This window comes from Cydia splendana, chromosome 4, assembly GCF_910591565.1.
Source record: "Cydia splendana chromosome 4, ilCydSple1.2, whole genome shotgun sequence".
In the NCBI taxonomy this organism is placed as follows: domain Eukaryota; kingdom Metazoa; phylum Arthropoda; class Insecta; order Lepidoptera; family Tortricidae; genus Cydia; species Cydia splendana.
This window is the reverse complement of record NC_085963.1, coordinates 3,461,258-3,478,826: the sequence shown is the minus strand read 5'-3', so window position 1 is coordinate 3,478,826 and position 17,569 is coordinate 3,461,258. Positions and strand designations below refer to the sequence as shown.

General features: G+C 38.8%; 1 protein-coding gene across 1 annotated transcript in view; it reads left to right on the top strand.

The window, feature by feature from the left end:
* The window catches only part of LOC134789720 (acireductone dioxygenase), a 161,265-nt gene that overhangs the window by 12,234 nt on the left and 131,462 nt on the right, over positions 1–17,569 (top strand). The window contains exon 4 of the mRNA XM_063760347.1: positions 528–663. Coding sequence (XP_063616417.1) covers positions 528–659 — 132 coding nt within the window. The 3' untranslated portion in view covers positions 660–663. The remainder of the gene's footprint in view (positions 1–527; positions 664–17,569) is intronic.

Genomic DNA, 17,569 nt, shown 5'->3' with positions numbered 1-17,569 from the left:
TTTCTGTATCTAGAACAGTTTTCTTAAAAATTGAGAAAAACTAGGTTTTGGACCCTTTGCGGGGGTGTGGGGGAGTGACGCAGAGGGGGGAGGGGAGGGGAGGGTTGATGAAAAATAACCTCGGTCGACAACGTACATATCTCAATTAAAAAAAGTCTTCTATTAATTATGCCGTAATTTTAGCTAATTTCACTGAACTATATGAAACTTTCCATACATAAAAATTTAGCGAACTCTTTAACGATACGAACAGTTTGGTGCACCGACCCTAAGTCTCATTAAAGTAAGTAATAATGTGTGAAAATCGTGACAGTTTAAATCAGTGTCTCCACACCATTCCTATTATAATATTTTTTAAACTGAAACGGTACAACGATAAATGTCAATTCAATACAATTTTGCGACAGTTGGCATTTTTAGGTTATAAATTATATGGAGATGACATCTATCAGTTCCCTTCCAGTTTGAAATATTACTCAGCCTTCTACAGCTACACTCGGGGGTATAAATCTGTAATTACTTTGCAGAACTACATAAAAGTGAAGAGGTTCTTCATCGGCGAGCCGGTGTGGGCGGCGCACAACCGCCCCTCCGACAACATGGACGCGCGCAAGGAATACGTGGAAAAGCTTACCAAGGGATTCGTGGCCGCTTGCTAACAAGGTTTCACATTCCGACTTTCCGAGTCACAAAACTTCCGTAAGAACAGACATAGTAAATATAGTTTGCCAAGCCATTTCCGTCAGTAGAAAATTAAAAAAAGTAGGCGCGAAGGTTAATCCTCCGATAGAAAAGCTAAGTGATTGTACCAAAAACTCTCTTTTTTAATGAGAATTTAAAAAATACGTCAATTAAACAACACTTTTGGTGAAATGCCCCCTTTTGAAGACAAATCCACTCTTCAGAAATCTTCTACACGTTTTGTCGGCTGACGTTCCATAAGTCACCAACGCAGCGGCAGCTGGCGTCCACCAATTCTGAGATATTGCTTAGCCATAATTTATGAGCAGGTTTATTTGCAATGTTTAATTTAAGGTTATATTCTTATATTAAGTTTTATTTTAAACCATCATGGCCATAAAAATGTGATCGTTATTGCCTTGCTTTTTTTATAAAAAATACTTTTAAAACTATGACAACATATCACATTATTTAGATATTAAGATAAAGGAAAACTAAGAAACACACTTGATAAAACAGAATTTGCTCAACATCATGATTGAGTTTTTGATATAAATAAATATATGTAATATTGTTACTCTATTTTATATGAATTTATGTTAATAAATATATTGCATGTTAGTTGGTAGTTTTATTCTAAGCACTAAAGTAACCATATCTTTTATTTTAGTTAACGAATAAACGTAGCCGCCGCCATACAATCGAAGTCACGCTCTCACACAAACATATTAATAATTAAATATATTGAAACTGATCAATCACGTTCTTGAGTGGAGACCGCGACTCGGCAAACGTAGTGTAGGACGCCCTCCGACCAGGTGGGATGACGATCTGCGGAAGACTGCAGGCAGATGCTGGATGCGGCAAGCTGAAGACAGGGCGCTATGGCGCTCTTTAGGGGAGGGCTATGTCCAGCAGTGGACTACTATAGCCTGATGATGATGAATCACGTACTTCAGGTCGAAATTTGCTCGATATGTTTCACTCAATACTGAGCAGCATTATCAAGAGCACGCGATGGCCGACCGACACAGACCGAATGTAAATGTTTATGTCAAGTTTCAAGTATGTTATTATGGTTTTTAAATAAGAGTATCTCCGAATTTAATGTTTTTGCAATAACTATAACATCGCCTTATCGCTGCAGATGCAGAATCTACGTTTATTTATTTAATCTTTATTGCACATAAGAAAACACACTGTACAAAACTGTACGTTCATCTACCTCCATCTCTGTCACTCCAATAGTGAAATAGCGATTGAGACAGAGATAGAAGAAGGCCTGTATAAAGGCTTCTATAAACGTCGCCGGTAAACGCATGCGATTTTAACTACATTGCGGCAATTTATCGATCGATTGAATTCTTTTCACCTACTAGCCGGCAATTATCTAAAATCAGATGCAATGGGGTTGGCAACTGTCAAAGGTTTGCCTAGATGGCGCCATCATAGCTTGCCCCTTTTTCTATGAGATTTGGCTTAAAGAGCTGGCATCCAGGGTATTTAAAAAACAAAAATTTGACACAATTCTAGGGATTGACGGGGCAAGCTATGATGGCGCCATCTGCCAAAAACTTCCACCGGCCAACCCCATTTGTTGCAACGTGTGTAGAGACCTTAAGTATAACCCAATTCAACTACCAATCATGGCCTAGTAGATAATTATTATTTGGCTGAAAGGGAGGTTGACGTAGTTACTACATTTACTTAAATAAATCCGTTTGACTTCATAACAAGGGTAAGTGTTTGTATCATCATCATCTCAGCTATAAGACGTCCACTGCTGAACATAGGCCTCCCCCTTGGACCTCCATTCGTACCGGTTGGAAGCGACCCGCATCCAGCGTCCTCCGGCGGCCTTAACAAGGTCGTCTGTCCATCTTGTGTTTGTATAATTCTCTATAATATAATTCGCCACTGCTTTTAAATCTAAATGTGTAACCGTAGGTATTGTGTCGATATTAAATAAAGAACTTTGGTAGCTAAACGGTAAGAGCATGTGACTCACAATCCGGAGGTTACAGGTTCAAACTCCGACTTGTACCATGACTTTATTAGGTATGTAGGTGTACCTACGACATATAGGGAGGTGAGGTAGGTAATTCGATATTTACCAGTCGCTTTTCGGTAATGGGAACATCGTAAGGAAACCGGACGAAATCCAACAAGGTAGGCCAGCAGAGAAAAGACATGCTGCGCCGACCCCAACTGAATGGGATAAGGGCAAGCGAATGATGATGAGGCCAGATGGCAGTCGTTTTTTGTAAAAACTAGTGCCTACGTGAGTTCGAGGGATTAGTGGCCAAGCTGAGCCCAGGCTCCCATTACCCGTGGCGAAAAGCCGAGACAGCGCGAAAAAGATGATGATGTAAAACTACCTACTTAGGTAATAGGTACGTGTTGTTATGTTTACAGTGGTCAGGTGGCCGGTGGCGGGCTGGCGGGTTATTTCATATTTAAGTAGAAGATGTAGTGCATAATTGTTTTCCGTCGTATTTTCTCGGAAACGTTCGTATTTGTCTTGCCACTTCAGTCAACCTCAGTACTTTTTGTACCGAGACTGACTGAAATACCTACTTATCAAGACACGTTCGTACGTTTCCGTGAAAATACGATGGAAAATAATTATCAGTCTCCGTCATTATCAGTAATAAGTATCAGTTATCATCATAACTCTTTGTTAATCTCTCACCATAGTATTTTAGACCATTCTACGAAAAATCTAACACGTCAACTGACAACGTCAGTCAGTATTTTGCACCCGTGTTGCACCACGTATTATGTAATATTTAGATTTACAAAATATAAAAAAAAATCCACAAAATGAACAGGCGACCGCCTCCACAAATTAACCCGTAAGAAACAGAGGTAACTAATAAACATTATTTATATTTTACTGGTTTAGGCACTCTTCTTGGTGGTTGGTAAATAAAAACAGACTGCAAGGCAGTACCGCTTTTACCATAAGGGCACACGGGGCCCTTGCCCATGGCCCTCATCCTCAGGGGCCCCAAACGACAGACAGTAACAGTATATTTGATTACCCATAATAAATAGAAGATAGTAGAAAATGTTAGTTTAATTAGCTTTCGGCCCTGCTGCAAGGTTAGGGCTGAATAACTTTCAAATCTTGCTATATTAAATTAAACCCTTAACTCCCAAGGTCTTAATTTGCCAGCCAACTCTCGACGACTCGAGATTGAATGGTAAATCCTTTACCGCCCTCCTCTTTACCGCATACGCAGCCATATATGGCAGTTATAATTATCAACTCCTCCTCCTCAGGATCCTCTCTTGCATAGGACTATACAGCCACGAACGCAAGTCGTCACCAGGATGCTGCTTAAAACACCTGACACAGATGAAAAGGCCTCTTATATATAATATTCAACTCTATTGATAGCTATTAAAGTTGAAATTTAAACAAAAAACATTATGGCATGTAATATAAGGGTTTTAGGAGTCACACGATACCTGAACACGACCAAAGATAAAATAGAGAGTTTCGTAAAATTTCTACCTATTCTTATCTCTCTTCCATCTTATCGTTGCACCCTCTGAAACTGCTGCTTCGAAGCACTCATGTCTGATCTTTGAATTTTGTTGCCAACAGAAGATGGTGGAGACCACAGGCATCATAACGTTCGGATTATGGTACATCGCGATCATGTTTAACTACATAAAGTAAGTGCCATTTGATTACGCACATAAAACACTCAATTATTATGCTTCGATACCTATACCTATACCTATACCTTTTATTTTTCTTAGTTTTTAAACAGGCCGGGAACCAAACCTATATTCGGTTTAACCAGTCAAAACTTGTTAACGTCTCCTCCACCGTAACGCCTATTTTACTTTATGCTGGTGTTTTTTATCTCATTTCATACCTGCCTATTTTTGCAAAGCAGTGCCTAAGTATATTACAATACCTACTCTACAGATGTAGTGCATAGATAATTATTACCCATCGTATTTTCACGGAAACGCCCGACAGTGTCTTGCTATTTCAGTCAGTCTCTGTACAATAATTTTTAAGAAAAAAAAACCGACTTCTATGGGGGCCGGTGAAAGATTATTGTAGATGGTACACTATGTAGAAAAGGAGGTAAAACCACCCACTTTTCTACTAGCATTTCGCTTCTGTAAGGGTCATAGTTCTAGCCTAACCTAACCCACTTCTCTGATAGCAGTTCGGTTATGTGAGGATCGCAGTTGGAACCTAATCAAACCCACTTTTCAAGTAGTATTTCGTTTCTGTAAAGGCTCGCAGTTCTAACCTAACCTAACCCTTGTTCGGTTCTGTGAGGATCGCAGTTCAAACCTAACCTAATCCACTTAACGGCGCATGCGGTGCGGTGTACGGGGGTTTAAGCGGGAGGGGCTAGTAAGATTGGCATCATCACACTTTATACCTACGTTTTGTGGTAGGTAATCATAGTGGTTTATTTAGTTAAGGTATGATAGTGGTTTTCCGGGTCCGAGTCCGGGATGGTCCGGGTCAAGATCCGGGTCAAGGTCCGGGTCCGAGTTCGGGTCCGAGTCCGGGTCCGAGACCGGATCCGAGTCTGGGTCCGAGTCTGGGTCCGAATCCCGGTTCGGGTCCAAAAAGGATCCGGATATGAGTCCGGTTCTGGGTCCGAGTCCGGGTCCCAGTCCAAGTCAAAATCGAAATTCGTAATCACCAAACGTGTCACTATGCGTCGTTGAAGAGTTCTGTTCTGGTCATCATCAGCAGTTCCAGTTCATCAAATGCGACAGTTTTAAATGTAAATGCTTGATTTTATGACGAAAATACAAAAATATCTATACGTATGCCTTTAATATTTGAAGAGTTCCCTCGATTCCTTATGGATCCCATCATCAGAACTCGAGCTTGACAAAAATGTGGCTTATAAACTTAACTTGCTTAACAAACATAACGAAGAGGATAAATCGTCAAACGAGAACTATATGCGTCGTTGAAGAGTTCTGTTCTGATCATCATCAGCAGTTCCACTTCATCAAATGCGACAGTTTTTAATGAAAATGCTTGATTTTCTGATGTAAATACAAAAATCTCTATGCGCATGCCTTTAAGATTTGAGGAGTTCCCTCGATTCCTCATGGATCCCAAAATCAGAACTCGAGCTTGACAAAAATGTGGCTTAAAAACTTAACTTGCTTACGAAACATAACGAAGAGGACAAAACGCCAAACGTGTACTATTCGTCGTTGAAGAGTTCCGTTCTGATCATCATCAGCAGTTCCACTTCATCGAATGTCACTTTTTTGGATGTATATGCTTGATTTGTTGATAAAAACCCAAAAATCACTATATGTATGCCTTTAAAATTTGAGGAGTTCCCTCGATTCCTCATCCCATCATCAGAACTGGGTTTTGACAAAAACGGGACCAATCTGTATGCATATACATACAACCAAAAAAACATTTTTCGAAATCGGTCCAGTAATGACGGAGATATGGAGTAACAAACATTAAAAAAAAAATTATAATAAAAAAAAACATACAACCGAATTGATAACCTCCTCATTTGAGATTTGGAAGTCGGTTAAAAAGTACTGAGGTTGACTGAAGTAGCATGACAAATACGAACATTTCCGATAAAATACGATAGAAAACAATTATGCACTTAGTTACTTATTATGCAATTATGTATAGGTAGGTACCTACATAATGGATTAGGTAAGCGTCCCGCAGAAGGATTATGGGATATGGATCTATCCTTTGACCTCTGCGTATGCATATATATATACACGTCTACGTCTGCATATACAGTACAACCGAGGTTTAAACCCATGATTTTTGACAATATTACACACCTACGCTACGAATGGTTAGATGGGCAGTTCGTTCTAGGAACCTATATAGTTTCTCGTACCTAAATAAAACAGATTTATGTTTGTTAGCACATTTATATTAAGTTGGTTTTGAATATGGGCTTATCGGAAAATCTATATGGATCGAAGTGATGTTTACATAGGCTACATTAACTGACAGTAGACATTTTAAGTTTTTTCTTATGAAGTAAAATATCTGTCTGTGTGAATGTCTGTTCTTTTTCATTATGTGGTGCACAATAAAGAATATATTATTTATTTATTTATTTAAAATATAGGTATAAACGTGTCAAATAGTCTAACATTGACATGCATTCGTAAGTTATTTTGCTAAGTACTGTACTGTAAGTAAGTACACAATAACGGGCCTAGTTTCTCATCTGGGTTGAAAAATCAGAAGGCCTAGGCAAAATGCCAGTCGTTTGCCAGCCGTAGCGAACGAAACAGTCGTCTCTCTTTAGCACTCTTCCATATTAATGCGACAGAGAGACATTAGCGTTTCGTTCGCTGTAGCCCAAGCGATTGGCATCTTGGCTAAGCACCCAGATGTCAGTCAGTCAGTGTCAGATGTCATTCCAAAGGCATATTTTCGAGCTTAGGTCGCTAAACTCTGCATTCCTTTATGGCTTTACCGGGAAAATAAGAAAGCAAGTGCTATGCGTTTAACTTCGTACGTAGAACTCTAAGATGGAGCTGCAATTTAATCGGCTGACAGCAGCGTGTCAAAGTAACCGTCAGTTGTGTAGTCTCCGTAAACATCTCTTCGTTTTCAGGGTGGGAAGCGACTGGCCGAGGAAATGTAAACGTAATAAGCGCTCGGTACACTTTGATGAGGGAGGCACGCAACCGTTAAAGATTACGTTTTACTCTGATGAACAAGGCACTCAAACGCCAAAGATTACGGTAGACTCTGATGAACATGGCACTCAGACGCCAAAGATTACTGTACACTCTGAAGAACATGGCACTCAAACTCCAAAGATTACGGTACACTCTGATGAACAAGGCACTCAAACAAAGATTACGTTACAGAACAAAGCGTTCAAACGCCAAAGATTCCGGTGATGAGCAAGACATTGAATTGCTAAAGATTACGGTACCTATACACAGATTAGCAAGGCTCTCCTGAGCCAAAGAGCACGGTTGGACAAGCAATATGCTCAAAAGCCAGAGAGAGCGGTCCTTTGACGAGCAAGGCGTTGAAACACCGAAGAGGACAGTACACTTTGTCAAGCAAAACTCTCAAGCGCCAAAGGGCGCAGTACACTTTGAGCAAGGCGCTTAAGCGGCTTGGCAAACACTTGACATTTGTTTTAATTTTGCCACAGTGCCTTTACGAGTACAAATGCCTGATGGTCCTACCAAATCTCTGTTTGGATGGCAATGTTGGTTATGTAATGTTACGTCTAAATTGTGAATTTAATAAAGTCAGCTTTTGTGGAAAAACCGAAACCATGACAAATTATGTCTTATTTGAAAAAAGTAAGCTTTATTAAAAGTCAATGTTGACCATAGCGGCTAAAGTGGTCAAAGTAATTTGCACACGCTCTTACCCCTTAATAATTAAGTTGTTCTTTAATCATTTTGAATACCTCGTCCACTTATCAACTTTTGCCGCTGACTGTAGGTACTTACATCACAAGCCCCACGTTTCTTTCTCCCAACGGCAGTGCGGCAAAGTTGAGGCTAATCAAAGGCGTCTCTACAGCATTGAAGGCTCTACACATCAAAGCTATGAAAGCTCTTGACGTGCAAAAGCGAGCCGGCTTGTTCTTCCAGAATCGCTTTAATAAGTTTCATGTTCTGCAGGCGTATTATGGATGTCTTTATCCACATGACAAAACAACCGTCACTATTTAACACCTCGGGATTCAAAGTGACGGACACCGTTTTATCACGTAGACAAGAACGACCATCATATCCGTTCTGCACTAGGCGATAAGAGGACGAATTTCACTTAGTTTTTATACATGTGTAACCTGTCAAGTTTGCTGTAAACAAACCAACAAGAATGGACTAGACTAGGGAAACTATACCTTCCGGAAAATTTTGAAAATTCTTTTGATTCTCTTTTTCAGCACACACCTTAAAACAGATTTATTGGGCCATTTGGGCCCCATGCATTCCACGACTCTTCTCTTTCCGCACATACTCTATAACGACATTGACTATAATCATCGCAAGCGCTATTCATCTTACCATTGACGCCGTCATCTTATCAAATTTTATCTCCCGCGCGACTTTCACTTATCCCTAATTTGCATGCTCTGACTTCGCGACCGTTATGCAATAAATTCAGCAAAATCCATACTCGGCCCTATATGAGTCTCCCTCGCTCTGTAGGCACTCTTCGGATCTAGGTCACGAGTTACGTAACAGGGGGACCTGAATGCAGGGAGGGGGGAAAGCGGTATAACTTAGGATTGCTGAAAATGCTGCGTCAGGAGATTGATAATTCGCGCCTTCGTGAGCTTTCGCTCCAATACGGCTTGATGTTGTGCATGCTATATTTTTACCTATGCGTCTACTGGCACACGCTTGATGGTAGCATAAAGATGATAAAAATTTGTTGACCTGATAAAAACTTGTACATACGTATTATACATACATTACGTTACAGTAAGGAGTTTAAGAAACATATGTCGTATGTTTCTTAAACTCCTTACTGCCTCCTTCCTAAGTATAAATTATGTATGTAGGTATAAGCAAGAGAGCGTGCATTGCATTTCTTCTTACACGCAATTTATAAAACAATATATGTAATATATACATACAATAATATATCTGATGTTTCGATTAGATTGTGACTGAATAATGAATATTTTCTAAGTGGATAATAAAACATTCTTTTTTGTAATAATCGAAATTCAGCATTGAAAAAAGCTTGTGAGAGCAGGTGGACAGAAGTTCCCGTGAAGTATTCATTATTTACCTATATATAAAATGTTCAATATGTCGTATATTTCAGTTTCTCACACATGCCATGTCATGTGTGACCTTTATCTTCCGTTCACTGCCTTTACCTGCTCACTTTCTTAAGCATAGGCAAAGTCAGACTTTTTATTCTTCGAGATTACTTTTTTACAATTCGATTACGTTTTTCACGCATATTGTAATCTATTTTAAACTTTATTGATGAATTATTTGTCTCCACTCCACTCAAAGCGACGCTAAAATAAGGTATCCGAAATATCGAATTCTAAATATTCTTTTCACCCAGCTAGAGTTACATACTTTTGCGCTGGAGACTCGCTTGTTTTGGCTTCCTACTCGTTGTGAATTGCGCTTATATACACATGTATACATGTATACTCCAGGCCAGAATGTATAATATAATAGTACTACGAGTCGACCAGTCTTGGCAACGTTTTTACGACACCGGTTTTATTCTGCTTGTTTGTATGTATTTGCTTGTGGATGAATGAAATGCTTTTGTGTACTTACATTACAGTGCCTCATTCGCGCTTATATCATGTGGGTATGAGGGTATTGGGAATATTAAAGAACTGTAGGTATTATGTATAACTAAGGGTGGTATTCCACTTGTCCAATGTGTATTTTGTCCCACATTTTGCTTTATGAGAGAGTGAGACGCAATGACATTGGACCAAAATATTCGACATTAAATGAATGCCATGAGCCTATTGAGAGCCGTTAGGTTTAAAAATGCGAAAATCATGAAACTTTTTTGCCAACGTCAATAAAAATTAGCCGGTGAATATTTTGCATGTTCGGAACATGTTGATGTAGTCTCCATACAAATACAATTTTTCTATCGGTAATAAAAAACCGGCCAAGTGCGAGTCGGACTCGCGTTCCAAGGGTTCCGTATATTACACAATTTTTAACAATCAGTGCCGGATTAAGATATGTTGATGCCCTAAGGATTTCTAGGTGCCCCCTCTCCCTCGGGTCATCAAGATTACATTGATTTTTTGGTAAATTGAGAGAAGTTCATTGCCGCGTTACAGCTGGGAATGGAAATCAGTCACATCATTTTATCACGAAAATTGACAGTGCCGCAGCAGTAATGTTGCAACAGAGTACCTAATGCTGTTGCAGTCGCCACCCGAATGTCACCTTTATCATAGCTTAGAAAGTAATAGAAACGCGAGCGAAGCGAGCGCGGAAATTTCATATAAAACGCAATATAATAGACAGTTGTAAATTTTTACTTTTAGTATGGAAATCAGTCACATCATTTTATCACGGAAGTTGACAGTACTGCAGCAGTAACGTTGCAACAGAGTAATGTTGCTGCAGTCGCCACCCGAATGTCACCTTTATCATACCTTATAAAGTTATTGAAAACGCGAGCGAAGCGAGCGCGAAAATTTTTCGATATACAAACGCAATTTTACTTTTAGTCCCAACCAGGCGCGAATCCAGGATTTCATACAGAGAAGGGATGGGACAGTTTTCTATCAGCCTAGCTTCGCATAGGGCTCGATATTTCTTAGGCTTCGATATTCGAGGTTGTTTTCATGCATAAAATATGCAAGAAAGCAGAGCTTGGAATTGAATTGGCGAAGTGTGAGAAAGGCAGTAGGCCTAGCTGCGAAAGAGGAAAGCTTGGATTTGGATCCACGCCCAAGTGTAATTAAGGCAGAAGGCCTCGCATAAGACCTAACGCCGAACCGCAAAAGAGTGGGTTGAAATCGAATCTATGCATGTAATCACGACTCTTCTACTGCTACCGATTGTTTCCCAAAGAATTACGCGCCATTATTTTTGCAAATTAGCTTTTGGACAGCTAAAAAAAATCGTGTGGTAAAAACGATGTGTCTGTCCCTAATTTTAAAATTTGTTCACCTTTTTCAACCTGGCATTTTGGTGCCCCTCCTGAATAGGGTTGCCAACTTTTTTTTGGTGGAATATAGTATTTTCCAGAATAAGGCATCAAAAATATAGTACATTTCAAAAAAATATAGTTCTTTTAGATAAAATACTAAACGTGAGTCTAATATACGTTTAATCGGAAAGATAGTATTTTAGCGTACTATATATTTTTCCTAAAGTATATAGTACAGAGAGCCAAAATATAGTACAATACTATATAATATAGTACGGTTGGCAACCCTACTCCTGAACGTGGTGCCCTAAGCACGTGCTTGTTTTGCTTATTGGTTACAAAGTCTTTATTAATTCAACCATTAAAGTCGACGAGTACAAAAAACTTTAAGCTAATAGCTCTCAATTTAACATTTTTTTTAATTTGACCTTACAATTACTCGTAAGTAGGTAAGACCGTTAAATATTTAAAATGATTATCTTATCAGAAAATTATCACCAATTACTCTAAGAAAACTACTACTCTAAGTAATCCGGCACTGTTAACAATGTATTTTTTATGTGAAACGTGAGTGAAATCTCTTTAAAAAATCCGTAGGGGTCGGATTAAAAACTGTAATTAAGTCCGACTCACGCTTGACTGTACATTTCTAATAGGTTTTCCTGTCATCTATAGGTATAGACCTATTTTACGTATTTTTTTCAAAATTTTAGACCTAGTAGTTTCGGAGATAAGGGGGGGGGAATGGTCATTTTTTGCCTATTTTCTTGAATAACTTCTAAACTGTTGATTCGAAAATTATAAAAAAAAATATTTGAAATCCTTACAATAAGCTCTTTCATTTGATATGTAACATGATATAGTTTGAACAATTTTTTTTTTCATTTTTTCATTTACCCCCCCAAAAGTGGCCCCCATGTTTAAAATTCATTTATTTACGTTACATGTCCGTATTCGGGTCACAAACTTACATATGTGTACCAAATTTCAACTTGATTGGTCCAGTAGTTCCGGAGAAAATCGGCTGTGACAGACGGACAGACAGACAGACAGACAGACAGACAGACAGACGCACGAGTGATCCTATAAGGGTTCCGTTTTTTCCTTTTGAGGTACGGAACCCTAAAAATGGGTTTTAAACATTTTTATTGGATTTTTTAATGGGCATTGGGCATATGCCTCGCTTCAATGTATTAGTTCTAATTATATTCTAGGCCAGGGCCACACTACGCCACGCTACGCCGTAGCTCGTAGCATAGGTAAGAACCAAATTTAAATGAATTTTGTGTACTTATGAAAAACGAATTGAATCGAATATTTGAGAAGAAAAGTATAGGTACTAATAGTAATCGATTTATTTATTTATGCTGGGCCTAACGACTGATAGAGAGATTCTTCCTTCTGGCATTAAATTTAAAATATTTTGTTTAGGTACTTATTTGTATTTTCATGATTTAAGGAAGATTAATATCCTGGTAATATGAAACTTTCAGGCGTATTCTAATTTCAATTATAGGATATGAATGATATTATAAAGCCTGTTTATGTTTTATGTATTAGCATTTGTTCAACCGGCAAACGGGCGCCGACGCGACGACCTGACTGACGTCTGAAACCGTACACCTGACCACAAACAATACCCTTATCAAATACATATGTAACTTCGTATAAGATGAATAAAGTCTAAGGAAAAAACGTGCCTCGGAAATCAAGAAAAAGTCATTCTCGGATAGATGGCGCACACACCTTTAGCCTATGCTCGGCTAGATGGCGTGACGACACCGTTTCATATTTAACAATTATAACACATAGATATCAGTGAATGAACATGGGTCAACATGATATAAAAATAATAAAATCATTTATCCATATATATACATTTTTTTGATAATTTTATACGTTTTCATTTTGAGTTTTAGTCGTGTGTCAATAGATGGCAGTAAATTTACTGTGACTACAAAATTTACTATGACAGGACCCCTCTATACTATCTATTCTCTTTGCCCTTATCTAAGGTTAATGGTGTTAAGGCGGGATTCCACCAGTGTGCGGCACTGTGCGGCACAAGCATATTCAGTACAAAAATGCTTGTGCCGCACAGTGCCGCACACTGGTGGAATCCCGCCTTTAAATCCTCTCATTGCTGTTTATTTTCTTACAAAATTATGGCAGTGATTTTTATCCTCGTGTAGCTCCTATGTACATTAAATTGAAGGTAGAGAACTTATCGAAATTAAAAACGGACACTTATTTATTATTATTTACGGAATCACCTGAGCGTTTAGTAATAATAAAAAACTAAGCCTCCACAATTAGAACGATACACGCGCACCTTTTTATTTTCTTTAATGAATAAGAAATATCACGGTCAACCTTAGACTTGCTAGCATGAGTTGCATTCTCGCGCGCGACCCCATAGGTACGTCTAGCACGACTTCAAGTATGGACTCGCGCGCGAGAACGCAACTTATGCTAGACCGCCAGGTTTCCACGTGTACCGTGCGCTCTGAAGTCTAGCTGTGCCTAGGCACCGATAGTGATCTCCCTGACGACCCTGACGTCCCAGTTATGTAATGAATGCAAACTTTGGCATTTTCTCTTTAAGTTGCACGCACTTTCTGCAACTTTCACTAAACATTTCTAAATGCCATCATTTTAAGTAAGTACGGTAATAGTTTCGGATACCATACCATCGGCTTACCTTCAAGCGGGCCGTATGCTTGTTTGCCAACGGCGTGGTATGATCTTCAACAGCAATTTCATTTCATCAAATGTCTTCTACATATTTCGATTATGTAGGTACCTACTTATAGATAAAAATAAATAGTTCCCGGCCTCTTCAAGAAATCGAGGAACTGAGATTTTTTCTAAATTTTAAAGTAGGTTAAAAATGAATGGATATCGGTACCTCAGACCTCAGGTTTCCTCGTGTACCGCGCACTAAAGTCTATCCGTGCCTAGGTACCGATAGCATCCCCGTTATGCAACACCACGGTCGATACTCGACCCACTGCCGTTGCGTAATGGGCTTCTGATGTTTGGAACTGGGTTACTAAGTTTGAAAGTTTTGATAATTTTTACGTTGGGAGTAAATTTGACGGAGATATTAGTTGGACGTAGTTTAGCGAAAAAGGATACATCCCCAAAAATTTTGATTGAAATGAATGACTTTGTCTTGACAAAAAGTTCAATTTTATTATTAATTATTGTAAATTACGTCCAGTTGTTTGCAATTTCATGGTAAGAGTAGTTTTTATATATAATGTAGCTTTCTTCAACTTTATTTAACTAACGGCTTTTGTGGTGATTATTCTACAAAATAATTACTAATTTATTAATATATTTCTGATGTCGCCTGCTATCCATATTTTTTGCCTTAACCTTTAAACCTTTTTGCGTTAAGTAGGTACTCAGGTATTTGCCGAATCATCTGTGTTAATAGTGAAGTTACCTTTACAAGGTTAACCTAAGGTTACTAAGGTTAACTTAAGCATCACGTGGTTCGTTTTTAGGAATATTTTAAGAATCGTTATTTAGCGATTAGTCTCCACTAGGTACCTATATAATTTAACTCGATGTCAAAAAACTGTGTTCTTGAACAAATATTTGTTTCTTTAATTTAATAGAGTCGAGCCAATAGAAAATTGCCCACTTTGTATCTATAGGTACCTATTTTTGACTTTCTTTTCTTTAGTCAGACACCGATTACCTACATTCAAATCCTGAAGATGCCTGGTTGTATTCCAGGTTTCCAGGCTCAGGCACGGCAGTTGAAGCCTTGGCCATTTTACTTTCGTATATATTCCCATTTATATTGTAGGTATCAGATTCGCAATGCAAGAGTTATAACATTTCTATCATGTTTACACAGCAAGCGGCGGAATAGTTGGCGTGTTGTTGTCTGAGTTGAGTCGTGACGCGGGCGCGCCGCTGCCAAATTATGCTAACCGTTTATTGTCGCGTGTCTCCATTGTCATCCGTCACGGGATGAAACTTTGAAGTCTTCAAATCCCAGACGGGCTAACAATTCGAATAAATTCAGGTAGAAGTCCAAACAAAATAATGTAAGATTTATGACTTAAAATTCTAGAGTCGGACCAATCTAACATTTGCAATGACAAAGTATGGAAAAAAAGTTATCATATTTCTATTAAAATGTGACGCTTATAATGATTAATCCTCACTTTGTTAAGTGTTAAGTTAGCTTAAACGGGCTCTGTTTTTTATTTTTCTTCGGTAGATTTGGGCTAGTTTGTGTTAGGCGGTGGAACTAACGTGTTAAAGTAGTTGGACGGTCTTAATTGTCTGTCCAGCCAGAGCTGGACCAGCATAGAAAATAAGTCTCAATAATAATAAATAAATAAATATTATAGGACATTCTTACACAGATTGACTAAGTCCCAGAGTAAGCTCAAAAAGGCTTGGGTTGTGGGTACTCAGACAACGATATATAATATATAAATACTTAAATACATAGGAAACAACCATGACTCAGGAACAAATATCTGTGTCATCACACAAATAAAACTGGGATTCGAACCCAGACCATCGGCTTCACAGGCAGGGTTACTACCCACTAGGCCAGACCGGTCGTCAAAGTCTAAATCTCAATGAGTCTAAGTTGACACGAAATTGTTAAGGAATATTGAGCTGGCGTAACTATCGCTGGAGAACCTACGCAAGAGTGATAGAGAGCCAGATAACAAAATTTCGATATTCGCGGTAGGCCCTCGACTTTATTCGACATAAGGAACATTTGTGCCAAGCAACATGCAACCAGACAAATGTTCAAAAGCGCTCACTAATCTGTCGATTGTGTGACGCGTAGATTTGGCTTGGCATTTGGCTAGGAGTCGATGGGAGATGACCACCACAGTTTGCCGAATGTAGTATGGTCATATCAAATATACTGATATAAGTATCAGTATATTGAAATAAGTTTCACTGGCTCAGTGTCCTAAAAAGGATCTTGACCTCTGACACAAGAGAACGCTACTCTGCCCTATACTGCTCCGAGGGTTTCGTCACTCCTGCGGGATCTGGGACGCACGGACAGACGTTTTTCACCCGGTCATATTAGCCACGTCAAATTAACACATTCAACACCAAGAACCCGACTGTCGGGTACACTGTTCGTAGCGACTACGCGCTACATACGACGAAACCGTGGCTACGCGCTACGAGCGTAACCCGTAGCACTTAGTGGTATTGAATGTGTTAAGCCGAATTTGGGCAATCTGCGGAAATAATTCGTGTAATTTTGAAAATTGGTACAGGCATACCTTGTGGTGTCCAGATAAACATACTAAAAGTCCTCGAGGGTAGGGGGTGGGCTGAGGGTGTAGGAGAGTTTATTTTGACAGACGGGTAAATACGGAACCCTACACTGAGCATGGCTCGACATGCTCATGACCTGTTTTTTTTATATTTTATGAGCAGGTCGCTTAGCTTGCTTATTCTAAACTAATTGTTTTATTTATAATGAACAATTACGAAAAAACTATTTTTTATCCCTTATTTAAATTTAACAGCCTGTAGCTCCTAAAGTATTGATCGCAGAGTAAAAATAAACATAGCCAAATTTGTAGGAAATTTAATGCAAATACTTTTGTCCGAAGTAATTATAATGCTATTCGTACAGACATTCGAGATATGAGCAAATATATGAAAAAAGGTACCTTCAACCCCCTCCTACACCCTCAGCACACCCGCTACCCTCGAGGACTTTTAGTATGTTTATCTGGACACCACAAGGTATGCCTGTACCAATTTACAAAACTACACGAATTATTTCCGCAGATTTTTCTCATTTGCTTAGGCTATAATATCTAAATATAGGTATGACGTGTCGTAGAAAACCAATGGAAACAAGCAACTCTAATATTTACAGTGTTGGATGATACTCGTATCTCCAACAAACCGAGATTTATCCTCGGCCTCGACTGAACGCGGCTGAGATCGTTATATATTCAATTTGTTACTAGATGTTCTAATCAATGTTCGTAATCAGGGCGAAGTGGTTATTTTCTTAGTACATTCTGTCGTTGTCGTATTGATTATTCAATCTCGATTCTAAATTTCGAGAATTGATGTTAAACGTTAACGTTAGGTATTTCTATAGAAATTAAGTTTAGTTTTAAGCTAATGCCACCTGAAATAGATCATAAGGGTGAACTTGGTAAGGGTTTTAGTCCAAAACGTATCCAGTCCTACCTCACAAAATCTAAAAGTTGCATTTATCTGTCTATCCTATCG